Raw genomic sequence first — 27,344 nt, forward strand, 5'->3', positions numbered from 1 at the left:
TCAGCACCAGCTTCTGGCATGCATCCCTAGAGCCGCTGGCTCTGGAAAGTCCCAACAGCTCTGGGACTCACATTAGGGCCTTTCCCTTGCAGGTGCTGCTGGGGCTGCCTGCAGCCGAGCTGAGGTCCCTGCGGTAAGAGCCCTCTCCTCTCTCCTGACCTGCAGCAGCTTTGCTGGGTCCCGGCAGATGAGCCCACGCTCTCGCGCTCACTCGCACAGTGCACAGTGCTCGTGCCTTTCGCAGCTGCCTGGGCCTTTGGCTAAACCTGGAGCGGGAAGGAAGCACTTGCAAACTGGGGAAAGAAGAGGGGGCTCCAGCACCTCTGTCTCTGCTCCTGCCCGGCCTGGAGCCTCTGGGCTGGGCCAGGCAGCTCTCTGACAAGATCTGCTTTCCTGCTGACTGCAGGAACACGCTCGCTCTGTGGAGGGAACAAGCCCAAGAGGTGCAAGAGCTGAGGGATGAGGCGGCACGTCTGGCTGCAGAGATCAGTACTATGATGAAGGTGATCCTGCACTTTGGGCAGGAGGGCTGGGATGAGCAGGGCTCCACACAAGGCCCTTCCTGGGCCAGCGTGTGGTCTTTTCCTGCTCAGCCCACACACCCGTCCCTTGCCAGGGGCTGCTGGTTGAGCTGCTCCACTGTAAAGCCCCTTCTGCTGGCCAGGTCTGACGTGGTCATTTCCCTGTTCCTTTCTGTCTTTCCCAGGAATTTCAGCAAATGAGAGACGCAAAGTCTGCAAACACGGGGATGTCTGACTGGGCTCTGAAAACCCCAGGTGCGGATGGGCGCAGGCAGGCAGGGCTCTCATCACACTGAGCTCGTTGTTCTTAGCGCTCCAAACACAGGCTGTGCTGCAGACTCTGCTCCCCTGTGCTTTATCTCCAAGGGACTGGATGAGGAAGGCGAGGAGGAAACTGTGCTGGGGAGGTTCACCTACACTGTGAAGAAAGACCCGCCGCAGACCTTCCCTCTGCAGGTGCAGTGAGCGTGTGTGGGCAAAAGGCCAGGGCAGAAACACTGGTTGGCAGCAAAGTCGCAATGCATAAGGAGTGTGGACGGTCCCTGCTGGGGCAAGGGCCTGACCCCAGGCCAGAGAAGCATTGGCTGGATCGGGAGGGAGAGTGGCATACGGCAGGGCCACAAAAGCAGAGCAAGGGCCACATTGGCCCCACAGCCATCGGGGTCCCCAGAGCTGCCTGGCTGCACCCACCGGGCAGGTGGTGGCAGGGAGGACACCCAGCACCTTGACCCGGCAGCAGCACTTTCCCCGGCCAAGGCCCCAGCACTAGCGAGCCTCAGGTTTCCAGAGCTGCCCACCACGCTCCCTGCGGCCCAGAGTTTGCTCTGCAGGGCACAGGGTCCTTTGCCGCCCGGGCGGGAGAAGGGAAGGAGGAGAAGCTGCCGCCTCAGCCAGGGCGGGAGCTGGACCTGGAGCAGGGGACGGGCTGGCACAGGCAGACGTGTGGAGCCTGCTCTCACTCCTTACACCCCAGGAGTGACACTGCTTTTTGCTGTGGTTTCTTTGCAGAATGGGATCCCCAGAGCGTTTCGGTTTCTGAAGCTCGTCATACAGAGCAACTGGGGAAAACCTGGATACACCTGCATTTATCGAGTGCAGGTGCATGGGAAGATCGTGGAAGCGAATGACACCGGCCAGGCAGGGGTGGAGGTCTTGCCCCAATGAGAATTAAAAGGCAAATGGAGAAACAGAGCAGATGATGTGGCTGTTAGTCTGGTGCACAGCAGTGTTGTATCACAGGCCCTCTCAAAGCTGCCACCTTCTGCCCTTTGCAGGCTGAGGCCTTCCTCCGGCTTTCCGCCTTCCCTCCGCCATGGGGATGTTTCCTAGCTGAGCAAAAGGAGACGATGCTCCCGTAGCCTTTCCTTGCCACAGTTCCCTGACAAAATCCTTTGGCACAAGGACTGTCCCCCATCTTGCCATTTTTTTTATGAGGGGCTGGCGTTTTGTTCAGAGCACCTGCTAATATTCACTTGGCAGCCCGCTGCTGATAAAAACTGTTGCTTAGACTCCCCAGGCCATTCTGATGCCCAGGAGCTCCACTCGGAGCACACAACGAGCCCTGGTGCTCCACCACAGCAGAGCAGCACATGTTTCTGCAGGGGACTCACACTGAGCACTGTCCCTCTGCAGCTCCTGGGCTGATGCTTCAGCAGCGCTGCCCATGGGGACAGGCCAGGCTCCTGGTCACTGGGACAGCAGCCTGAAGCAGGACCCATCCCAGTTCTTCCCCTCCAGCCAGAGTGCTCTGGGCTCTCCTCTGGCTCTCCGCTGTCCTCTCCTGCAAGAAAACCGTCCAAGGAGCTACGTGACTTTTGCTGAGTAGCAGCACAAAATGACAATATGCTTGTTTAAGAAATTACATCAAGAAGCTGACCCGGGGAGGGGGCACCAGGCTGCAAAGACCCCGGGCACCACTAGAGCGCCCTGACGAAGACTCTGCAATACCAAAGATGGACTTCCGGGAAAGGGCGGGGTTATGTAAATAGTTCGTTTAATACATTAACTAAGCAGGCGAGGCAAATTAATACGCAATAGGTATATTTAATAAATAGCAAGAAACGTGGATGATGTGCACGCTCGATTAAAGGAGCAATCCTCCGAGCGTCTGGCGTGCTGTAATAGAAGTGCCTGCTTTTTAACACTTTCAAAACAGTGTTAGAGGGTCTTTTTGACGACTTTTCAGCATCACTCCCTGCTGAAATCCTTAGCACAGTTCAGGATCGACAGTGGGAACAAGCTGGGCCGGGACTGAGGGCCCCGGGGGCAGCCGAAATGGGGCTCCTGGGCAGATGTGTGTGCGGAGTTCGGTCGCGGCCAGTTCGGGGAGTGATGCTCGCTGATGCTTTACTTTCTAAAATGCGACTTGCCTTAGTTACCTTCCCTTCCGCCCGGTGTAAAGGATGTTGACCTTCCTGCCCCCGGCTGACAGTCAGAAAAGCCGCCACTGTTTTTGCGTGAGAATACCGACCTCAGCTCCCCCCACCCCGCCACAATCCCTCTTCCCGCGCCGCTTCTCCGCGGTTCTGCGGAGGGCGGCCGAGGCGGCGCTCCCCGGGAAGGCGGCGCCGCGCTCCTCCCGGGCCGCGCACCGCTCCTCCCGCCGCTCCTCCCGGGCCGCGCACCGCTCCTCCTGCCGCTCCGCCCGGGCCGTGCACCGCTCCTCCCGCCGCTCCGCTCCTCCTGCCGCTCCTCCCGGGCCGCGCACCGCTCCTCCCGCCGCTCCGCTCCTCCTGCCGCTCCTCCCGGGCCGTGCACCGCTCCTCCCGCCGCTCCGCTCCTGCCGGCGCTCCTCCGGGGCCGTGCACCGCTCCTCCCGCCGCTCCGCTCCTGCGGCGCTCCGCCCGAGCCGTGCCCCCGCAGCGGCAGCATGGTGGTGCGGCCGGTGCTGCGCGCCGTCATCATGGGCCCCCCGGGCTCCGGGAAAGGCACCATCTCAGCTCGGATTGTCAAACACTTCGGGATGAAGCACCTCTCCAGCGGCGACCTCCTGAGGGACAACATGCAGAAGAAGACAGGTGGGAACGGGGGCAGCCCGGAGCGGAGGGGGAGCGGGGCGGCGGTCACGATCCGCCCCGCTGTCCCCTCCGCGGGAGCCGGCCGCACGCAGCCCGGCAGGAAGCGGCTGAGCGACACGGCCCCGCTCCGCCGGGGCGGGGGGACGGCGGTGCTTCCCCGCGCCTTCCTCTGCTCCGGCCGCCGCTCCCCGCTCGGGAAGCCCGCGGGCGCTTCTCGCAGGGGTTCGCTGCTCCCCGCTCCCACCTCTGTGCCCCCCCCCGCGCCCCCCGCCGGGTCCGGGCGTCTGCCCGCGGCTCTGCCCGCAGGCCGCAGCGCACCCGAGTGCGCCTCAGCGCTTCAGCCGGTGGTGTCTGAACGCTGTCACTCGGCGTCCTCTTTCTGTGTGTATCTTGAGGTTTATCTCGTTTTCGCGGTTTTGTAACACCTAGTTGTTCCTTGCCTTGCTGCTTTTCATAAGCACCCAGCATTTCTTGTATGTGTGTGATAGTCTTCCAGCTGAAACATTCTGAAAGGGAAAAGTATTTGTGCTTTTAACAGACAGAGCAGGCGGAGAAGTTCCATGCAATCTGATTTTTTCAGGCACTTAGCAGCTGTTCCAAAATCAGAAGGCCTTGTGCTGGACTGGCAGGCCTAGCCCCAGTGGTGCTTTCCAAAAACAATGGGCAAAGCTTTACAGCTGCTTACCTTGTGCGTTTAATGTTGTTGTTGCCTTACAACACATTCATATTGTGGTTAGGTTTCAGCATGGCCTGTGTTTGCACACTGAGTTGCTTGTATTAAGTAAAGATGTGAATTATACTTACCATATTTTACTACTTTGCTGTCAGTTTGGATGGGAAACTGAAATGAGGTTTTTAAAAGTTTGTGTTTCTATTTTAAATCATAACTGGTTTTTTTAAATCATAACATATTTTACGTAGCTTGACCTCTGGCTCTCTGTTCAGATGCCACAGCCTCTCTCCGGTAGACTGTTGCGATGATGAAGGGTCCCCTCCCGACTTCTGCATCTGCTTTTCTTCACGGTGGCGTTGAAAACCTTGCAAGAACCATTTCAGGTTGCATGTGATGAAGTGAGAATATTGTTATTTCCAGCACTTTGAAGCTGCAGAGGACTACACTAACTTGTGTTCCTGCAGTATTGTGATTAGGTAGCTGGCAGTCTGGGGTTTGGAAGCTTTTGAGCATTTTTGAAGGTGAAAAATTATCAGTATTATGCAATAAGTTGTGATGGGATTTCCACATCTCTTTTCACACGAATCTGTTTGCTCTGTAAGAACAATGACTTTGGCTTAGTTGACTGACTTTACTGCAGCTGATATCTAGAAGTTAAACATTTGCTAGGAGCACCACCTGTGCAGGCATATCTGATCACGTTATTGCTTGGTCTGTTCGGTTGCACACATGCCAATTTTTATTTACAGAGCGTCCCAAAACCAAAATTGTTGGTGTTATGAACTTTCAGTGTAACACCTAGTGGGAAAGCAGGGCATTCCAGAAGCTAAAGGAAATATTTTGTTTACTAAATACTTTAGGTTTTGTGCTTTTTCAGTGTCTTAGAAGCATGAGCAAAGAGCAAGATCAAGCTGAAGGATGTGTGAAAATAGAAGACTGCAAGTGGAAGTATCCCATAGCTTGATTTGAGAGGGAGCCGTGAAGTAGCAGAAAGAAAAGGATTTGGCAAAGTGTTTTGGGTGGGTTGGACAGATGAAAGAATGGGAAGCACAACCAAGATGTGAAATCAAAATGTAGCAGACACGTGTAAACCCTGAATGTGAGGGGAGAAGCCTGGGGAGGCTGTAAGAGATGATGGAGTTTGAATTAGCTAGCATAGAACTTACAGGAATCTGCTACAGAGTTTTTCGTTCACTAATTAAGCCAGATGAAGATGTGTTTTAATTTTATTGAAAGTGAGTCACTCATTGCAGAAACGGTCTCCAAAGGATTTGAGATGAATACTGCGATAGCAGGAGTGAGTGTTACACAGAAGGAGGGAGGGGGACTGAGAGGCAACTTAAGAGAGCTCTGACAGGTTTCGTGGAGGTGAAGAGTTTATGGATTTTGATTATAATAGCAGAGTCCTGCAAATTGGGCAGTTAAAATGGTTGGAAAAGTAAATACCGTTAGCAATAGCTATACATTTGCTGCCTTGCGAAAACTGACTTGTTGAAAGGTCCGGTGGAACATATGAGTGTCCTTAGCAATTTGCAGTTGTTACTGTGCTGTGCTGCTTTCGGAGAGTCCGTGACCACCTCTCTAGTGCTTAGCAACGTGTTGTCTGAATGTGGCTGGAGCTTGTATGCTCTAATGTGGTTAAGGCATGCCAATCTTTTGCAACACCTTTAAACGTGGATACCTGTTATTACCTAGACAGGAAAGAAATCTGTGTTGCTTTTAATTTGTGAGATTGCCCTGCCTGCAGTGGTTTCAGACGCGAGCTGGAGAAAAAAAAAAGGAACAAAATAAAAGCAACAAAACCTCATTAAATCCAACCCCCAACAATGGGCCAGGGGAAAAGCAGCTATGGTCTAGCATACAAACTTTTTGTCCTAACAAATAACTATGGGTACAGCTGTGCCTATTCTCTGTAATAGTGACTTTCTGAACAGCCTGAGGTTTGTACAGAGAGGTAACGTGTTTCCAGCTCTGCTGGTCTAATAACAGGACCTTACAGCTTGCTGTACTCTAAACCTGTCTGGGCCCAAAAGCTCAGCTGTCTTCCCAAAGCATGTTAGTGCTGTTCTCTATCACCTTTGCCTTGTGCACACTCTGAGATCGTTGTGGGTAGAGCAATGCTGCACTGTAAATCAGTAACAGATCCAAGCCTCGAGTTAAACTATCTAGATGTGATTTCTTCCCCCTCCCAGCCTACCTCTGCAGGGTGTATAGTTCAAAGTGTGCTAGAATAATAAGTACGACTTGCTGACCTTGCAGAAGGGAGATGGAGAAAAGCTGGATGCCTTGTAGCCAGGAGACTCTCAGCTTCTTTCCAGTTTGTGATGTGCTGGAGGGCTCGGGCACCAGAGTCTGACTCCCACATTTTGACGGTTATTTGAAGTCTGACTAAGGTGCATAGTGGCAATTTCTAAATGGTCTTCAGACTTTTCAAAGTCTGACTATAGATGTGAACAACAAATAATTGCAATTTTTCCTTTATTAATCCCACCCCCCCAGCACCAAAGCTACTGTTTGCATTACTTGAGGGCATCTATTGCTTTTCAGTTGCCTTGTCTGAAGAAGGGCCTCTGTACTATTGCACGTTGCGGTGCCATATCAAGTGAGGGACTGGCGTTCTTCATTGCTTTCTGCTAAAAGTGGTTGTATCTTGTATGCCAGCCCCTCTCAACTTCTTTTCTGTTTAGTTTACTGTAACTAGATCTGAGTTGGCTGCAAGTAGAGGCTTCTGCAGATCTGCAGTACTGACCTAGCTGCTATTCTGGGTGACTTACATAACTGGGTAATTGTTTCATAAGTGAAAGCCATGGAGACGTTGCGCCCAGGACACAAACCAGGCAGACGAATTTCTCCCTGGCTGTACCCACGATGTTGATGCTGCTGCCAGGAGCGTGGCGTGATATCCGGAACTGTGGTGTGCGGATGGCGTTTTAGCGACCCAGTGGGCTAAATGAGTGCTGTTAAAGCTTAGTCATTTCCAGGGGAAAATCATAGTGTCTGCGCACTCCTGTAATTAGTTTACAACATCTATAAACATCCTCTTGTAACTCTAGTAGTTGTAAAAACAGATACCTGGCAAGGATGTCCTGCTGCATACTGCTCTCTTAAACACCAAAGGCATTTCTCTTCATAGTAAAGTCATACGTTAATAACTAGTCACTAAACTGAGAAAATGACTTTATTGGCAGGAAATCTTAAAGCTCATATCTTAGTGAACTTCTGTGCACTTCTTATTTTGAAGACTCTTCTACCTAATAGGCTCTCTTGATTTTCAGAACCTAATACTTGAAATACTTACTAGTAAAATGTTTCTGAGTGTGTGGGGATAAAGGTGTGCTGGAAATCCTTTTGCCATCTGTAGAACTACTGACCGATCAAATTAATCTGATACATATTTGCATGAGCAGATCCTAAGTGATCACCTGCTTTTGAATTTCAGCAAGCACACTGTCTGTGGTGTTTACAGGTTACTGTGCTGCACTGTCCAGAGCAAAACTTTTCTTTTTGCAGGCTTGTGGCCTTTTTTCCACTTGCTGGACGTCAGAGATAGTATAATGTGACTTCTTTTACTTTCGCAGAAGTTGGAATCCTTGCCAAGTCCTACATTGACCAAGGGCGGCTTATTCCAGATGACATCATGACACGACTAATGCTGAATGAGCTAAAAGGTCTAGATCGGTACAACTGGCTATTGGACGGTGAGTTAGCATATTGGATATCGCTATATACGGAGAGAAGATCTGCACTGGAAAGCTTGGAGTAGTGCTTTAGTCACTTGTGTGTAGCTACATTCCAGTAGCCATCCTCGAGTCGTAGTAACTAGACGGGACTTGTCGCGAGCTTGTCGTCAAACGCTCAGCAGCTGGTCTGCCCCAGTTTCTTTGGCTGTAAAGTGCTTTGGATGCATCCCGCCGTCAGAGGCACGTTTAACTCGGATGTATCCCGCCTTCTGGGCTGTTTAATTCATGTTGGAAAGGGTAGTTCAACATTGCAGTAACATTTAAAAACTGACAATTCTGGCAATTCTTATGCTTTATTTCCCCTTTAAAATACGCATTGAGAAGTTTCTTTTTTTAAAGTCCTTTCTTGTTAAAAGTCCTTGGGGAATGGACCACTTTTGAAGAATGAGGGGTAAGGAATTACTTAAATAGAAAAGTAGGTATGTGATGCAGCAACAAGGTAAGTATAGAAAGCAAGTACTGCAGCAATGCAGTGTGTAATAAATCACTAACACAAACACTGCTTCAGTGCTCTAAAAGGTCTCTCTAATTTGCTCTTTCGTTCTGTTCTCTCGGGTGAATTGTTCTGCAGTTCTACAGCATACACTTATTGCTCCAGCATTCACAGCAGAGAGAAAGTGCATTTGCTACTGTCTTCATTAACTGAGCAGCTCTTGTTACCCCAGCCCATGGGAGCACAGCTGGATGTGCAGCACAAAGATAGTGTCTAGGCTGGATGTGTGTGGCTTTGGATTCTAGTCACAATGTGTCTCAGTAGATAAAACTAAAAAGTTGTTGGTGCAGCATTTTATTTGGAGTGAAAAATCCACAGCGTTGTCTGTCCCTTAGCGCTTTATTATGTTTCCAGTACAGTGACCTGTTCTGGTGGCTTTAGTCACAGTTACGTTCCTCCTTATGAAGACAAAGGCTTAATTCCCACAGTGAACAGCACAATGAAACCTAATCAGTAAAGGGAAGAGCAGCAGATTTTGTTTTTTCTTTAGTTGCAGGTCCTGTGTACGCACAGTTCCACCCCTGTGGATCTGGATGTGTAGCAGTACAGCAGGAGGATGGATGGTGTGGAGACTGGGAGAGAATAAATCAATTTCTGCTGCATCTTAGTGGCCTTCTTTAAACTTTTGGAGCAGAAATTTTGTTTGCATCAGCATTTCTAATGAGACTCAGTAAATTACACTAGAGGTAGCTCTGGTATAATCAGCTCTGCAGAAACAATACTATTCTGTTGACTATATATTAAGCAGAAAGTCTTTAGTATGATAACTGCAACTGAGAACAAACAGCTGAGGCCCGCTAGGTCAAACTAAATAGAGTTGCTGAGCTGCTTGTATGCTCACTAAGCCAAATACCTATTTCCACTGCCTTACAATAGGTTGGTGGCTTTGCAAGTCATAGCAGATGAAGCAGTCTGAGTTGTGCACGGGGGGTATTATCTGCTTTGATTTATGTGCTGTATAATTAGGGCACTTTTCTCTGTGTTCCCAGATTGTTAATAATTCACCATATCTTGTCACTTATTTTATATGTATGGAGAGAATACTGTGTGCAGCAAACGCTTTTGTAAAGGCACTTGAATTTGTTGAGGAAGTTTCTCATTACTAAGTCCCAAAGCAAACCCATTTTCCAGCTGCATAACTAAGATGTGAGGTGGCAGACTGGCTTGTCAATACTAAGAAAGAGCAGCAGTGCAGGAGTCTTGGCTCTCCCTCTGCTCTTAACACTGAGAAGCACTTCCGTGAGGTGTTGTGAACGTGAAAGAAACATCACGAGGGCATTTGATCACTCTGATGCAAACCAGATGCATCAGACTTAACGCACAAGCATTAATCAACTCTTTGTGATACGTTAGACAAGACACAAGAGCCTTAAAATCATAAAATACTATTTTTTTTCTGTTGTAAGGCTAGTTCTTGGCTGGTTCCTTACTCAGGCAATGGACTCATCAACTAATGTTATGCAAAGAAGAGTTTCTTAAGTTCGTACCTATAATTTGCCTTTATGGAGAAGTTTACTTGCACAGTATGAAAATTTCAAGCTACTGAAGAGCAAGTAAAGGTATTATTCTAGTGAATCTATGGTGCAGTAGCATGTTCTGCAGTAGCTTTGACCTCTAAAGTTCTTGTGGTCAGTTTTTAGTTTTAAATTCTGTGTGGAGACCTTGGTTTTCTTGTCTTCTATTTGCCCCTCACCTCCCCAGCCTTCTTAAGGTCACTAGGATTTCCGTAGGAGGAACATGTGCCTCTGAACCACGTTACTGGAGCCATAGAGTTCACGGGGCAAAATGCAGTGTCTTTAAGTGAGGAGACAGATTCCTGTTCATCCTGAGTACTGTCACAGTCACCATCCCTGAGGATAGTTTGATACACTAGACTTGCCAGAACTCTTTCTAAAGAGCTAATTTTTATGTAAAATTAATCCAAGACTGCCTCTGGTAGTTATATTGGGATTACTGCAACAGAATAAAATAGATTTGTAACGGTCACCTCTTTACACCAGACTTACACAAATGTTTCTAGCTTGTTCCAGACCTCTGAGATAACTGCCTGTAGCTTTTATTGTTTGAAATGTGTATACAATGCTTTTATTCAATATTACGGTATGTATTATATATGAGTATGCAGTCTTTTTGCATTTGTTAGCCTTTTGGGAAGATCATGAACTGAAATGAGGAAATGGGAGGCATTTAACAAGTTACGTGTCATGACACACTGAAAAATAGTTGGAAAATACGATGTCTCTTCAACTTTACAGTATGACAGTGCTTTTTTCTTGTCTGGTAATTATTTTCTCTAATGACTGTATCCAGGTAATTCTCGTTATAACTCTGGGTTTTTACAGAGTTGTTTCCTTTAAAAAGGTTTCCCCAGAACGGTTGCTCAGGCAGAAGCTCTTGATAAACAATGTCAAATAGACACTGTGATTGACCTGGATGTGCCATTTGAGACCATAAAATGCCGTCTCACAGCACGCTGGATCCACCCTGCTAGTGGCAGAGTCTACAATCTTGAATTTAGTCCTCCCAAAGTGCAGGTAAGCAATACACATCAGTGTTGACACTAAATAAATGTTGCATTGCATTTGGTAATTGCAGTAAAATATTCTTTGCTTATGTTGTTGCAAAACACCGTAGCTCAGAGGAAAAAGGCTCATTTAATCTCTTAGGAGCACAGAACCTTTCTGGTAACACTCTGACACTGAAGGTGTATTAGTGACCTGGCAGAAGCTCATGCTGAAGAACAGTATATTTGTCCCCTGCAGAATGAAACACCATGGTGTTTTGTAAGCTCTTGTTAAAGCTGTTCTCTGATCTGGAATACTCTCCACCTTGCATGCTGGCATAGGAGTTGGGCCTGGTCTTAGCCTGTTCTGCAGGTTTGCAGCCTGCACAGTCCTAAATGTACCAGAGGACTCATACTTTGTATCTAAGCAGCACACCAAATCATGACTCAGAGGAATCCACTTAATGGTTTGCCTGTGTTTATATTTAAGCAGGATGGGTATTTTCACGGGAACAGATGTCGTATTGCAAAATTAGATGTAGAAACTTGCCAGTCAAGGAAGCTTCTCAACAGATCAGAGGTTATGGCTTGAGATAGCCTAAAGAGGAACATTACACTTGCAGATGATAATGGCAAATTGTTACCATAAGATTTTTGGGGAACTTGGGATTAGCGTTAGTGCAACTCAGTTTAAGTTGTGTTTCACTCTTAACTCTAAATAACTTACCTACTGTAGCATCACATTTCACCTGGAAGCTCTATTAAGTTACATCAGAAGCATAGCAGGACTTGTAGTTTTGGGATTTCAGTGTTTCAGGAAAAGAGGCCAGCTGAAATAACAGGTGAGCACTGGAAGCAAGCAGCTGGAAACACTGCCTTTGTAGTGCTTAAAACTTGGTGATTTAAGTCATCATTAGTTTTAATTCCAGAAGAATATATGCAAGCTGCCACAGAGAATTACCAGATCTACCGAAGAGCAGGCTTCAGCTGCAACAGCTCTGCTACTGGGAACACTCCACTCTGCCTTCCACTAATTAGCAGGCATATCACACCATAGTAGATTGCAATATTTATGTGGAACTATGGAATGGAGTTTAACAGCTGAAATACAGTTATCTCTGTTATCTCATAGAACTGCAAAATGTTTACTTACTCAGCAGCACTAACAGATTATGGCTTTGGAGTTAACACAAAGCTCAGGGCTCAGTATTTGATGGGTACAAGGAAGGCACTAGTGTGGCTGCCTGTGTACAGATGCTAGAAAGAAACAGTTGACTGTTTTAAATGATTGTATTACATAGACAAGCTAAATTTGACCATACAAATCCATCTCTAATATGAAACAGATGTTCTGGAGCAGATTTTCTTCACACCTTTATGAACAGAGGAGCTTACTGAACATGGATGGTTATTGATTTTCTGAAACTGACTGCCAGAATGCAAGCAGGAAAGGAAAACATCTTTGTGGTCTAATTGGCTTTGTACTTGGACGATCACTCTTGTTTCCACTCCAAATGTCAGATTAAACTTGTCTTCAGGGAAAATCAGAATTCTTGAGGATTTAATTAATGTGTATAAAGGAGCTAAGAGTGGTGAGTCATATTCTGTCCTTAGATGCAGAATGATTCAAAGCACCTAAGAAAGAACCAACTTTTTATGCCACTAGCTAGGCCTTCATAAGATAAACCAGTGGCCAATAATTTCTTCAGTCATTGCTTGTTTCAAGGCTTAACAGCTCTGTAATCACTTAAAGCACTTCAGTAAATGAGAGGTGAAATGGGTAGTAAAGTAGGAGCTGTCATAACATTTGGTCCCTACCTCTGTTTACTGAATCCTAGAAAAACTTCAGCTGGCTTTTATGTCATTTTTGTACAGCTGTTGCTAAATGATAACTCTTCTGTGATTTAAAGGGCCATTAACTCCTTTCCCCATTTCTATATTGTCAAACAAAAATCCAGCTGGTCACTTGATTGTTTCCTTTTAGCTGGAGCATATTACCAACAATATTATTTTCTTTCACATATGAAGCCTTTGTCTGTGTATTTCCCATACTCAACAAATGTTCCAGAGAGCAAATTAGTCAATTTACTATGACCTGATGTTCATTGCCAATACTGAGAAAATATTCTTAACTGATAGACTGTTTTACTGCAAAGGCACCATCTCATATTCCATATAAGATATGGGCAGTAGTGTTCCTCTTTATAAGCATTTCTTAGCCAACTGGAAACCGACCACAATATAAAATGACACAAACCAAACAGAAATCAGAAACATACACCAGTGTTTGCTTTGAACCATGATTAGGGCATGGATGATATTACCGGAGAGCCACTCGTCCAGCGTGATGATGATAAGCCAGAGACGGTTACCAAGAGGCTGCAGGCTTATGATGCACAAACAAAACCTGTTCTAGAATATTATCGGTAAGTAATAAAATCTATTCTTCTGCAGTCTAAAACTTCTTCTACGTTAGCATAGTGAGCAACAGATCTCTTCAGTTACAGAGATACTGCAATACTGAATGTGTTATGAGCAGCTGTCTATCTTTCATCAACTCAATAAGAAATCAACCCAGTAAACTGAGTACGTTTTCCATTGTTGAAACCTCTTCAGGAGCTTGCTTAGCAAAAGAGCCTTTCACTGCTGCCATATTTGTCTTTACAAGGAGCGCTATGCATTATTCAATACATTAGTGTTCTAAGCAACACAGCTCTCTGGTTAGTAAGGTAACCAAGACAGTTTTGGTTTTTGGGTTTTTTGTAAGATTTATGAATATTTTCTCTTCTGGATGTACAAGTACAAGCCCTCCTAACAAGGGCAAAATGTCAAGAAGTGATACACAATAGAAAAGCTACTAATGAGGATTTAAAAGTGGCTTTTCTAAGAACAGGACTGTGATGGGCACAGCCAGCAAGACTCTTGAGAAATAAGTGGCTATTTGAAAATACTGCCATTTGCACTGTGGAATGATAACAAATTATTAGTTCTTTTAAGAGCCAAAATTATACATTAAGTTTCTCTTAATGTAAAGCTGCAAATGTCACATTGCTAATACACAGGTAATAGGTGGCCACGGTGTAGAGCTTTGTAGTCTTCTCTTGCCTAGACAAATAAATCAGACTCTATGACAATGTCCTGAAGTGACTGACCTTCCTCTGTCTCCACATCTACCACCCTTCATTATGCTCTACCAAAACTGTTGAGCAGAAGACTAGAAGCTCCGTCTTTGGGGTGGTTAAGTTTTAACGAAGGACCTTTTCTGGACTGAAAATGATTTTCCTGACTTTGGTAGCTTTCTGAAGTGAAAATGCCTCAAAGCACCACAGTAAGACATAGGCCTAAGCTATTATGACCGATAATAACAACACTTTTACAGATAAAACTAGCTACTAGAGCTAATTCAGAATAACTTGATTGTGTCTGGTTCACTTGCTTGTCCTGATGCACCTTCTTTGCTTCTTGAGGTGTAGCTTTACAATCCCTGGGTTAGTCACAGTTGTTTGGATGACTGCTGTATAACGTGCTACGTAACTGCATTGCTGCTTATTTTCACCCTTCACGGTTATTAAGTACTCTGTGGACAGCTGTCAGCTTTATGAACTGATGTGGCCAACAACTCACTGTTTGAGGAACAGAGTAATGCATGTCCAGCCTGCATTCCAATGTTATGGCTGTTGGTGTTAAGTTGCACACTCCTGCCAGGGCTACCTTGAGGTGAGGTGGAGAACCTGGAACAGTTAAGGAATTTGACGGCTGTCGTGCTTTTTTCTTTTTCTTCCTTAGGAAAAAAGGATTATTGAAATCGTTCTCTGGAACAGAGACCAATAAGATCTGGCCACATGTCTATACTTTCCTCCAAACCAAGTTGCCAGATGTGAGCCAGAAAGATGCTGCCACTCCCAGGTGAAAACAGGTCTAACTTCTGCTCATCTGTCATAGCTCACAACTGATTAACATGAGATTCAGCTGTCAAGAATTTCTCTTGATCTACCAGACTGATCAATAATAAAAGTCTAATGTTGTCCTTAATTTACACTATGAAAAAACTTTGTTGCCTGTGGTTCTCACGCTAATGCTGTAATTTTTTATATTAAATATATGTTATTTTTATAATATAGCAACTGACTATAACAAAAGCAGCTGCTCTTGTGTCTCTTATTTAGAAAATATTTATATTTGCAAATACTGATTGGTGAAGGAAACACATTTCAGAATACAGCTTAATTACAAAGCACAGTGAAGAATTTACTTACTCATGGAATATAGTGTCAAACGATAATAAGGACATGAAAGCACATTTCTTGAATGTGTGATTAGTTGGGGCCAGCCAGAAGCTGAGGGGAGCCATGACCACCATTCTTCAAAGAGCCATTTCAGACCAGAACTGGCATATACATAAGGTTGATCTCAAGGAAGTCACTCACCCTCTTTGAGCTTTGCTTGCACAGATGGTAGTTGATTTGGCTGGGCCTAAATTACCCTTAACACTTGCTTGGATGATTGGCTTATTACTATGTTTATATTTCAGCCCTCAGAGCAGCTGTCTTCCAGCAATGAGAAATGAAGTTTCAATGATATGTAACACATTTGGTAAGGCCTCTTTCTTTATGCAGCTGTATATGAATTTATTAGTAAAATTACAGCAGACACTGACCAGATTATGTGTAATCTGGTAAACCTGTAGCTAAATGATCTCAACTAGTGAACGTGTCCTTTCTACTGTCTTTGAAAAAAAAAAAAAAGCAAAACAAAACAAACTGCTTATTCATGCCAGTGCCAGGATTTTCAGTGGTCAAATTCTTAACCTTGCCATATTACTGTAGCAGGTTTTACTGTAGCAACTGGACTGGTTTTCATGAGTTCATACTACTCATTCATGTCTCTGACCAGCTCTTCTATTTATTTATTCACTAGATAACTGGAGCTACAAACCTCCTCAGGCCACACTTTTTAACAGCCCAGGAAATGCAGACATTACTATTTTTCAGTGACATCTCCTAGCCCTTTTTTTTTATGCTCACCAGATTGAGAATTTCAAGAAAAGTCAGCAAAATCTGAGGAACAAATAATTCTGTGTAGGCAGTGTCTGAGGTAGTTGTGTCCTACTAATGCAAGTTCCAATCTCCTTGTGCCGTGGCTATTTGTAGACAACTACAGCGCTGCAGTGCTGACGCACCTTGGACTACATATGCACGTCTAGTTTTAACATTATCAATAGAGACATATTTGAGTCTAAAAAAGATGGTCCTTGTAGAATTTGTAAAGCTGTCCCACTACTACAAATGAACAATATGGGCAGCAGTTTTCACTGCAAGCAGCCTTCCTAACATATTAAAGAAACTTGGTAAAAGGCTGACCGCAGAATCACAGAATGTCAGGGATTGGAAGGGACCTCAAAAGACCATCCAGTCCAATCCCCCTGCCGGAGCAGGAACACCCAGATGAGGTTACACAGGAATGTGTCCAGGCAGGTTTTGAATGTCTGCAGAGAAGGAGACTCCACAGCCTCCCTGGGCAGCCTGGGCTAGTGTCTGTTACCCTTACTGAGAAGAAGTTTCTTCTCAAATTTAAGTGGAACCTCTTGTGTTCCAGTTTGACGACTTGTACTTAAATCTTCAGACATGACTATATGTATATACATGGAGGCTGTAGACTGAGTCTAGACATGCACTGTCCTGGTTTTGTTAAAAACAAGACCAGTTCTCTTTTAGTGAGTTTTCCTTTCAGCTAAGTTCTTCTAAGTAACTGCACTTTTATGAATTTAGTTACATGTTTTTTGGACACTGTGCTCCAAAGCTGATGAGGGCAACCAGTGGAATGCAGAAGAAGCCCCATGTTTAGATATATTGCTATAACAACCAAGAAGACTGATAGGACTTTGAATGTCCTGTTGCGAGAGGGGCAGACAGAACAGGTGACTAAAACTGACCAATGTGTATTCCATCCCATACACATCATACACCCTATAAAAGAGGGAGATCACAAGGATCTCACTCTCTTCGACTATGGCTGGGCTGGCATCTGAAGAGGATCCTGTCTGCCATCCCTGCAATCCAAGGCCTGAGACCCTGCATCCCTGAATCCAGCTCCAGTTTGCTGTGAAGTCCCACCCAGGACTTGGGGTGCCTGCCCTGCAGCTGCTGTAGCCATGACAGCTCCACCCACCACCGGAGGGGTTAAATGCTGCTAGCTGGGATATTCAAGATTGGGGTTTGTACATTTTGTATTATTTTCTCTATTTATTAGTAGCATTAGTAAAGCATTTTAAAACCTTTCCAACTTGAAGGCTCTCTCCCTTTTTCCTTCCTATCACCTTCCCTTAGTGAGAACTTTTTCCTATGCAGAGAGGGTAAAGGGTGGGGGGGATTAACAGAGAGCATCTCCCACGGGTTATTGTCACCTTGCAATTAAACCTTGACAACTCTTTTAAAAATGTCATGGTTAGAAAATCACAATGAGAAACCCTGAATGTGCTGCTTGCTTCTATTTATGCTTTTGGATTTCAACAAAAAACAGCTACACTTGTTTTCTTTCTAGGTTACATAAGTTTCAGCTAGGCAGAAGAAGGGTGAGGGAATCTCCTTATAGATTTTACACTTATTCCCACATCATCCAATTTTACCCCCTTCGAAACTTTAAAGATAACTTCCGGTATATCACAGGTTGTTAGATCAATATGGCTGTACTGCTAACGGTAGCAACTACAAGTCACTGTGCTATGCTACTCTTCCTACCCTTGTCCATAACATTCAGTTAAAAAACAAACTGAAGTTATTAGTTTCCCTTAATACTTTATTATTAAGGAGGAGGCAGTGTTTATTGATCCTTTCTGGAGTATTCGTCAAACTTAACCAGTTTCAGTAGTAATATTTTTAAAATCTCTAATTTGCATCTGGGACAGAGCTGCTGCTTGCTCCTTCATCCTCAGTCTGTCCGCAAACAAAGTAGAGGACAGAAGGCACATGAAAAGCCACTTCTATTATATCAGTGGATCTGGTGTTCCTAGTTTTGCTACTGCATTTGTACTAATACTCTGGTATACACTGCAGACTTGGACTTTTCCCCATCTCTGCTATAGCCAAAGCTGAAAATCACTGGATCTCAGCACAGCTTTTGTCTCAACAACTGCAAGCAGACTGTGTTCATCAAACTACTGAAATCTAGGTACCTCCCAGACCTTACCTCCAATCAGAACAATACAGTAAAAGACAGGGTGTGTACCAATACCATTATTTGAGATATGTCTTCTCTGGAGTCTTCCAACTGCAGTATACATTTTTATAGATAAAACTCCTGTAACGGCAGCAAGTTAGAAAAGCACAGTAGAATTTTGGATTGCAGAGGTTCTGTGGAAGGCCTTGTCTACAAGGAGTATTTGGATTTCCAGCTCCTCAAACAGGAAGCTTGTAATGATTTTCCACTTCAATTTTTGAGTTTGCAATGTCAGAAACTCACTTTAATTTAGTAGCATATGAAATACATTTCAAACCCCACATGACATGCTATATGATCTGTGACAGAGCTTTTTGTTTAAACTGAAGTTTTAGCCTAACACTTGTACCTCAAGTTCCCTCTATCAAATACTTCCCCTCATAATGAGACTTGGTTTTAAAAAAAACTCTGAAGTTAAGTCTTATGAACATGAAGAGTGTCAGACTCTCAGAAATCATAAAACCCAGCACTCATACACAGACAAGCATTGCTTACACTTTAGGACAAAACCAAGTTACGTTTAATGAAAGCACAATGTAACATTTAAATCCCCTTAGTGGAGGTAGAAAGCCAGTGTTTTAATCTAATCCATTCAGATCTAAAATACTGATACTAGATATTGATTTATTGCTATTAGTGATAACCAAATTTGAGAGCTTATAATGTCAGCAAGGTAGATGAATACAGTTGTAATCTCCAAAATTCATAGATTAAAACAGTTCCACCTCTGTAGTAAGACAATAGCAGATTCTACCAAGAATCTACCACTTCTTGTAAACATTGTATTTGTGCAGTTGTTTTTTTCTTTTCATACTTTAATTTCTAAAGTCATGAAAGGCAAGGTTAGTAGCAGAAAACACATCCAGTTTCACATTCGGCAATATGAGAACCCTGCTCTTCAAAGACAACCAAAAACCTAGCAGCACATTTTCAAACAATATTTTAAATTTCTCTGTGTTACCCACCCTTCAAAATCCCTTTCCCACCCAAACCAAACAACAATAAAAACAACAAAAATCTGACACCAAAAATAAAGTGCAGTACCCACAAAAAATAAGTGTCAAGAAAATAGCCATGTTTGTTTCTTTGGAAAAAAAAAAAAAAGAAAAAAAAAGAAAAAAGGAAAAAAAAAGAGTACTTGGCCTCAGTCTTAGGAGCACTATACTGTGTCCATCATTTTGGATTCTTCTTCATCTCTTTGTATCACAGAGGTCAAGCTGCAGACATCTGTGTTTATGGAACCTTGTACATCACCTGCGTTCTGCAACAGACGAAAAATTGACAGCTTAATTCTCCATAACTATATACATGGAGGCAGAGAGAGAAACTGAGATTTTATTTTAAGTCGGACTCTTTGTGTTGTTCATCTTAAGATGAGAAAAATTTGCAATGTAAGGAAATAAGCTCTAAAAAATTCATCAACCAATATTATCTCACTGTGTCAAGGATTCTTTAAATTTTCTGACATACCTCAAGTATTTGGTCTCAATATTTCTGTCACTTGACTCCCTGTTTACTTAAAATTCAGCTGTTGGATCTTGAGAGGTACTTTAACCAAATGGTTTTAAATAAGTAGTTTGAATTGTGACTCCTTCCCTAATACATAATTTTTGACAATTTTTTAAGTAGTTTCTTCATTCTAGAATGTGGCTATCACTAGTACTGTAACAGAAGACATAAGTACCTTCAGTTTCCTTTTAGCACAACAGGAGGCTTTCCTTAGGCTTGACTTACTTTAATGATCTCATGAATAGGATTAGTCATTGTACACTGGAAGCTCATTTCACTGCTTGTGCTAAAGACTGCAAATACAGTTCTAGCATCTGATCAGTTTTATGATGCAGTGTTTATTTAAGCATGAAAATATAAAGGCACTGAGCTAACATATGCTTTGACCTTATGCAGATGCTTTCTCAATTCTACCAAGTAAAAAGAAAGCCTACACATGCCTTGTGTATTGATAATACTGCACGTTATATTCTGAGGACTAGCAGTTCTAGGAATAATCTTCTCCATATTTAAGAAAGATGCAGTTTGTCAAGGCAGGACCTAATCCTACTTCAGTTAAATCAATTTCTAAAAGTAATAAACCTACCTGTGAGAAAGATGTCAGCTCTCCTACAAGACCAGGATTGACACTGAGATCATGTAGTAACATAGACTGAAAGCCAGGTGATTGTGACGAGATTCTCACCCTTGTCTTGAATGCCTCAAGCTCATTTTTAAAAGCCTCAACATAGCCTTCTCCTGTCTGCAAAAAGAAAAATGAAACGTTTGAACTTCAGCCACATTTACTTTTGAGTTGTAAGCATACACAATGCTGACAAGAACCCCAAACATGCAGTAATTCATGTTATACCCTTTGGGGAATAACGACTGTGAATAACTCAATAACAGTGTTAGTCAAAATGAAATTTCAGGTAGATTTCTTTTTAAGGCAATCTATAGTATTTATATGTGTAGGAGTAATTCATTTATCTAAGGACATGTAAAAACAAATCTAATTTTAGCCCTTCCTTTATTCCAACTCAGAAGCCAGTACCCTTAGAAGAACAGGTGCCTGGTGTAGCAATCTGGTCAAAAGCAATGTATGTGTTGGCTCACACTTTAACTGAACTCCTATAGGCAATACTGAGATCCATCAGAGTCCTGAATAACTGAATACAGCCTACAGCAAACCAGAATTTCAGTTTTCCCACATTTCTCCTGCGTAGCTCTGGATGGCTCTAATTCAGTGTTGAGAAAGGGACACTATTTTGGGCCCAACTGTGAAGTGCAGATGAAATGGAAAGTTGTGACTATACATTGGTACATTGGGAAAACAAAGGTGTAATTAGCCTAAATCAGTCCTTAAACTGGTCTATGTTTGCTGTTGTTATGTAGTTATTAGTTGTCTGTAACACCACTGTTGTCCTCCTCTTGTATCTTGCTTTCCCTCTGGGATTAGCAAAATCCAATAAACTTTCATTTTCAGAATTGGAATTACACCAAAATATTCTGTCTAATTGCTAACAAAGCACTTTCTCATAAGCCTAAGTCAGTCAATAAAATATTTAGTCTCTCGTGGTTAGGAAGAGACCTTCTTTAAAACACTAGTCGCCTGTACAGCATCAAAAGTTTACCCCACCCTTACCCAAGTTGACTTACTTTGGCTTTTTGGAAAAAGAGACGAAAACAACCTCTTGGATCTACATTGCAGCTTCTGGCAATTTCTATAATAAACTGCATTACAACTGCTTGGTGTGCTACTTGCTCCATCAGAGCTCTTTTCTGAAAAAAAAGTTAAAAGTTATGATGTAAAGATATTTCCTGTTAATATATTTATAGATTTCAGCATGATTTGTTTTTGTTTTAGTTCCTCCACAGATGAGAACTGATGCTCACAGAAGCAAGGGGAGTGATAATTAGCTCAAACTAGACATATATATGATAATGCATAATAGAGTTTTTCTTCAGTGAAGTAGAGGGAGGGTAGGAAGAACAGTTAAACATCTAATCAAGTTGATCAGCTTTTCTACAGCACAAGTGGGAAACTCTATGCTTTCAAACAATTTAAACATTATCTTCATACCTGTTCAGCTTCTAGATGAAAACACCACAACATGAGATACCTAGATGTTTCTTCACATACAAGATATGGGTGATCAGACAAAAATCTTTGACTGTCATCCCATCTGCTCAGCATACCTAGTTAAGAGAAACACAGTTAAGGTATTCTAAATGGGTAAATTACTTAATTCAGCAAAGAAGTCACTTCCACTGATACCCCAGTATACATAACACCTTTGTAATTCACTAACCTCAGAATGACAGCATGCAGCTAAATTTGTGGGTTTTATTTATACATCTAACCAATGCTGAGAGCGTTACCAGAAATACAAGAAGCAGATTTCAACAGTCACAATTTTCTATATTGTAATGCATCTCTAGTGTTGTTGATAAGTTATTTTGAATAAGTTCTCATACGCACTAACAAAGTGGTGTAGGTATCTATTAGCTCTATCATCAAATAGTTTAAGAAGTTTATGGATAGAGAGTTACATTCAGTGATTCCCACCAACACGAATCCTTTAAATGTTCACAAGTAAGAACGCAATGAAAATAATGTGTAATCTCTCAAAAAGGAAACTGCTTCCAACACATGATTTGCTAGGTTTTTAGGAAATTTGAATGTACTCACAGGACCAGCTTGATCTCAGAAAGCAAAGCCGCACCAGTATTGCAGAGTTAACTAGGAGACTGAATGGTGATAGCATGAAGCTACCTTCATGTAAAGAGCAGAGTTTAAAAATCACAGCTCAATACTCAGAACACTTCTTAAAACTGTTCTTCCTGTATCACTGACAGTCAAGTAATTACTGGCAAGAGCAGCTTTACCCATCTAAAGATAATTCAGTGGTAATGACCTAAGCTAATCTTAATTCTAGCAAACAAATGCCTAAAGAGAAAGCAATGGCCCATACTTCTTTCGGCTGTTTTCAAGAGAGCTATTCCGCATAAGGTGTTTATTGCCTGAAGGCAGAACAGGATCCAGAAACAGGACTCAAGCAACAGGGCTAGTTAAGTTCACACGGCCCTTCAGCAGCAGTTAGCACAGAATGAGAGACTTGAAAGAGCACTAGCACACTGTCCTTTTTTACAATGGACTTACATATTTTGAATTAAAATAACAACATGGCTTTGAACTTGGGAAAGTAAGAAAAAACGTTGATGGCCTTCTGTGATAAGGCAGTTTCTGTAACAGCTTAATCTGAATTTAGACAACAAAGTAATTTTGCCCAACTCTTAGCTAGGAAACCTGCCAAAATGCCCAGCAGAGGAGATGTGTTCTAATTCTGCTGTCACTACACTTGGCAATTAAGGTATTTCAGAGAACCTGTGCCTGTCACGGCTGTTTGCACACTCTGAGACAAGTGCTGTACCTCAGCTTGGTACTTGTAAGGCTTGCTAAGGCTAGAAATCCTTTCTTTAAAACAGTTTAAGATCCTTAGAAGTCAAATGGCTTAGTAAACACGAGCTAGTACAAAAAAACTGAATTTTGCAAACGCAGTCCTGTTCTTGACTGTTCTGAAATTCCACATAGCCTGAAGCCAGCTTTTAACTAAGAATGTGAAGTACCTCAGAGAACCATCAAAATTTCAGATTACTTTACAAGATCAGCTTTGTGCTTAATTGGTTTCAACAATTATGACATTTTAGTGACACCTAGTGGATAAGTAAATACAATGTTAAATGCACATATACTCTCAGCAGGCATTTATACACATTTTCCTTTAATCAGTCATTACCCTTGCAGCTTAATAGCCACAAGAAAAATATTTCTTAAAAGGAAACAGCTATGGACAATCCCATGCACTCACTTTGATACACACAACTTGTATTTCCATGAATGTCCCTGCCTTTTTGCACTTAGCAGCAGAAAAAGTTGCAAGAACTTTATTTTTCAGGTCTTAAGATCATATGAGGTTTTTTGGTAAAGTTCTTATTGGTCACAGGAACTAACAAACTTCTGCAGTTCACACCTTATTTTGCTTTGAAATTATTATCTGCCCTGACAAAATAAAGCTGAACCATCTGTTAGCCAGGTCTTTTATCCATTAGCATTAATTCCATACAATAAGGAGCAAACCTACACATATTCTGTATAAGTTTAAACTGCAAGATATGGAAAAAGCACACTTACCAAAGTGCCTAATCTTTTGTTCATGTTTTTGCATAAGTGGTTCAGACACATCTTCATCTTCTTTTCTTTTTTGATTAATAAAACTCTGAGGAAGAGAAAAATAGCACTATCACAGAAACTCCAGGCACACCTTTTCATGATATATAGGAGTATTATATTTCACTATGTTACTATTTAAAGGGCTATGTTCTAAGTTTAGAGGCAAGTCATATACTTGAGAAGGTTGTCTTTAAAAAAGTGCCTTACCTAATAACAGAGTTTAAAAGTCTCATTATAGACTACTGACCAAAGAACTCTTGAGAAACTTCTGTCTTCAGGTAGGAACCTACTGATCTGTCAACAATGAGAATCATGTACATTGCAGCCTGGATGCAGCTAAATCAGTGAAATCAGGAGATATGATAGCTGTGTGAAATCAAAGCTGAGATTCAACTATTAAAAAAATGGTTTGTGCTAAATAATCTGATTTGCAGTAGGCATTACTAAAGGCAAACTAACTTTCACGTTTTAAGAAGTGGGCACAGTAGAGAAGTAAACTTTTTGTGTGACAAAATGATTAATCAGCACATTTGGCAAGATTTGCACTACATCGAATCACAGAATGGTTTGGGTTGGAAGGGAAATTTAAAAATTGTGTAGTTCCACCCCTCCCTGCCACGGGCAGGGATATCATTCACTAGACCAGGTTGGTCAAAGCTCCATCCAGCCTGACCTCTATTGCTTCCAGGGATGGGGCACACACAAGTTCTCTGGGCACCCTGTTCCAGTATTTCACCACCTTCATAATAAAAAAAAAGTCTTTGTTTTATCCAATCTAAACCTACCCTCTTTCAGTTTAAAACCATTGCCCCTTGTCCTATCACTACAAGCCATGATAAAAAAATATCTCTGTCTTTCTTATAAGCTCCATTTAACTATTGAAAAGACACAATAATGTCTCCCCAGCACCTTCTCTTCTCCAGGCCAAACAATCCCAACTCTTTCAGCCTTTCCTCACAGGAGGTGAGGTGTTGATCCCTCTCATAATTTTTGTGGCCTCCTCTGGACCTGCATAACAAGTCCTTCTCTTTCTTGTACTGAGGGCTCCAGAACTGGACACAGAACTCCAGGTGGGGTCTCACCAGAGCGGAGTAGAAGGGCAGAATCACCTCCCTCCACCTGCTGGCCACGGTCCTTTTGATGCAGCCCAGGATACAGTTGGCCTTGTGGGCTGCGAGTGCACATTGTCAGATCATATCCAATACCCAGATGACCCATGCAAGTTCTGATCCACACTTCTGCTAGAGAAATGTCATCTAGATTTGTAGTATGAGTGCAGCTTGCTCCCTTTCACAAGGCAAAGAAAATAGCCCCAACATTTAACACATACTGCAGTTTTGTGCTGTACTGGACACAGAAGACATTCAAGACTAATAACAAGTGCAATGAGAAGAAGAGGCAACACTTGTTTTCATGCACACTGACACGGGTCATACCTTATTAAATACCTCCTTACTAACAGGATCTGTGTTCCATAGACTCTGTCTTTCCCTCTGGTTTAGTGCTTCTTCTTTTCTCCTCCACTCTTCCTCTCTCCATTTCAACTCTGCAGCTTCAGTCCTTGCTTGAGCAGATTCCTGATCACAGGACTCTGAATTATGCAGCGCTAAGCTACCAAGTTTTTGCTGGGCTTCTGCTAGGTTCCATGTGCATTCTACCGAATGCTTCACAAACTCTCTTTCTTTTTGGCAGGCCAATTCAATCCCTTGGCTGTATATCTGTGAGGAAAAGTCAGACATGCTATTTATGAAGGGAAAACTGACAGTTCACCATTTGTATAGGAGCAGACAGGCCTAAATCCCAAAGCTAATGCACCTGGAAGGCACATCAGATACTCACCATTGTATTTGCAGGAGTGATGAAGCATGATGAAGCTAGATGTTTTGAAGACAGAGATTTCTAATTTAAGCTGTCTTAATTTCAAGTGCATTTGCAAAACCACAAATCATGTACTGCTATCAGCAGTAGACTCCAGACTGTAAAAATACTTTTGACACAGCTGAAACCCCTCTGGCTATCTTTGGGCTGCAATGCTAGCAACAGCCAAGTGTGAGAATACTCTGAATATATACTTCTGAAAATAAAGTATCAGTTTTGTGATGTCAGATCACAAGAGTAAAGTAACTGCTGCTGCCTGCATTCCAGTATGGATTAGTACATAACAGATGGCAAACATATTCCCTTGAACTGACAGTGAAAATGGAATTTAAGTTACGAAGTGGCTGAGGTCCAGCAGAAGCATATGCTCCTTTTGGTCAAATCCATGGAGGAGGTCACTACTCATAACTGGGACAGAAAAGTGACCTCTCAAGCAACAATGCTTATATTACTTCCAGGTGTGTGCTGGGAATTCACACCTGGTAACTTGAGAAATTATCCTCTAAAGCATATGCTCTGCCTTTCCGCTAAGAGCGGAGAAAAAGGGTCCATGCACCTAATTCATCAGCCGTCCAGTGCCGTATTATAAAATTTGCAGTGCTGGTAACCTCTGGCAGAGGGACATGAAGGACAACGCAAGTTGTGAAAGATCATTTGAAGGAAACTTTAATGCATATACATCAAAGTTTCGGGGCCAACTTTGTTTTGGAACTGCAGCATTCGGAAACCCAACGTAATGGCAGCTTCTTGCAAGAGCATCCAGAATTCCTGGCAACGTATTTATAGAACGCCGACTAGCCCTCACCAGCAGAGAAACACGCTGCCCACAGACCTGCCTTTCAGACACAAGGACGCTGGGGTAAGTCCAACGCAACTCCTGCCACATCGGCTGTCACATGTGGAATTGCTACCGAGGGGCGGCGGCGGCCGCCGGCCCCCGCGCCACGGCAGCGCGACGGAGCGGCCCGGCGGGGCGCGGGCGCTCCGCACACTCCCGCCCCGACACGCACCGGCCCCCGCCGCGATCCACGTCCCTCCGCGGCCGCCTCCCCGCGGCGGGGTCGAGCTGCTGCCTCGGGGCAGCCGAGGCGCCCGCAGCACCGACCCGCTCCGCGCCGGCCGGGGAGCTGCGCCAGCGAGGCGCCGGGGGTGGGGGACACGCACGTACCTGCACTTCCGGCAGGCGCTGCCGGGAGGCCGGAGCCTGCCCCCGCTGCTCGTCCTCCTCCGGCGGAGCGCCGCCGTCCCGGGAGCGCGGGAGCCACAGCGCCATCCCCGCCGCCGAGCCCCGCCGACCGCCGGCCCCGCCGCTTACGCACCTCAGCGGAAGTGAGACGGAGAAACACTTCCGGCAACCTCAGCGGGCCGCCGCGCTCCCGCCCCCGGCGCTGCGGGGCGGGCCTGTATATGCGGGCCCGTGAGTGCCGGCCGAGCCGGGCGTGGCCTGTGGGTGTCGGCGGCGCCGGGCGGAGCAGAGCTGGGCCGAGCCGGCCCGCCCGGCCCCGCCCCCGGGAGCGTCGCTGCCGCGCACGGCGCGCGCCGCGGCGGGGAGGCCGGGCCGCCGGCAGCGCGCGGGGGCTGT

General features: G+C 44.1%; 2 protein-coding genes across 2 annotated transcripts; one reads left to right on the forward strand and one right to left on the reverse strand.

Moving 5' to 3' along the window:
- Positions 1–3,176: 3,176 nt before the first annotated feature.
- AK3 (adenylate kinase 3) lies at positions 3,177–15,086 on the forward strand. Its single transcript, XM_065047221.1, has 5 exons — positions 3,177–3,538; positions 7,790–7,909; positions 10,806–10,978; positions 13,255–13,373; positions 14,734–15,086. The coding sequence occupies exons 1-5, from the start codon at positions 3,391–3,393 to the stop codon at positions 14,855–14,857; spliced, it is 684 nt and encodes a 227-aa protein (XP_064903293.1). The 5' UTR covers positions 3,177–3,390; the 3' UTR covers positions 14,858–15,086.
- Positions 15,087–18,653: 3,567 nt separating this feature from the next.
- On the reverse strand, positions 18,654–27,199 carry CDC37L1 (cell division cycle 37 like 1, HSP90 cochaperone). The gene is made up of 7 exons (XM_065047220.1): positions 26,931–27,199; positions 25,321–25,602; positions 23,846–23,930; positions 21,734–21,849; positions 21,310–21,432; positions 20,258–20,413; positions 18,654–19,423 (listed from the first exon to the last, which is right to left on the reverse strand). The coding sequence occupies exons 1-7, from the start codon at positions 27,033–27,035 to the stop codon at positions 19,322–19,324; spliced, it is 969 nt and encodes a 322-aa protein (XP_064903292.1). The 5' UTR covers positions 27,036–27,199; the 3' UTR covers positions 18,654–19,321.
- Between the last annotated feature and the right edge of the window lie 145 nt (positions 27,200–27,344).

Source organism: Columba livia, chromosome Z (assembly GCF_036013475.1).
Source record: "Columba livia isolate bColLiv1 breed racing homer chromosome Z, bColLiv1.pat.W.v2, whole genome shotgun sequence".
NCBI classification, from domain to species: Eukaryota; Metazoa; Chordata; class Aves; order Columbiformes; family Columbidae; genus Columba; species Columba livia.

Coding starts and splice junctions, on each gene's coding strand:
- CDC37L1 (XM_065047220.1), bottom strand. CDS start 27,035: ATGGCGCTGTGGCTCCCGCGCTCCCGGGACGGCGGCGCTCCGCCGGAG. Junction 21,850..23,845: donor ACAAAAGATTAGGCACTTTG/GTAAGTGTGCTT, acceptor TCTCTTAACTAG/GTATGCTGAGCAGATGGGAT. Junction 21,433..21,733: donor TTCATCTAGAAGCTGAACAG/GTATGAAGATAA, acceptor CTTTTTTTTCAG/AAAAGAGCTCTGATGGAGCA.
- AK3 (XM_065047221.1), top strand. CDS start 3,391: ATGGTGGTGCGGCCGGTGCTGCGCGCCGTCATCATGGGCCCCCCGGGC. Junction 7,910..10,805: donor GTACAACTGGCTATTGGACG/GTGAGTTAGCAT, acceptor TCCTTTAAAAAG/GTTTCCCCAGAACGGTTGCT. Junction 10,979..13,254: donor TTAGTCCTCCCAAAGTGCAG/GTAAGCAATACA, acceptor AACCATGATTAG/GGCATGGATGATATTACCGG.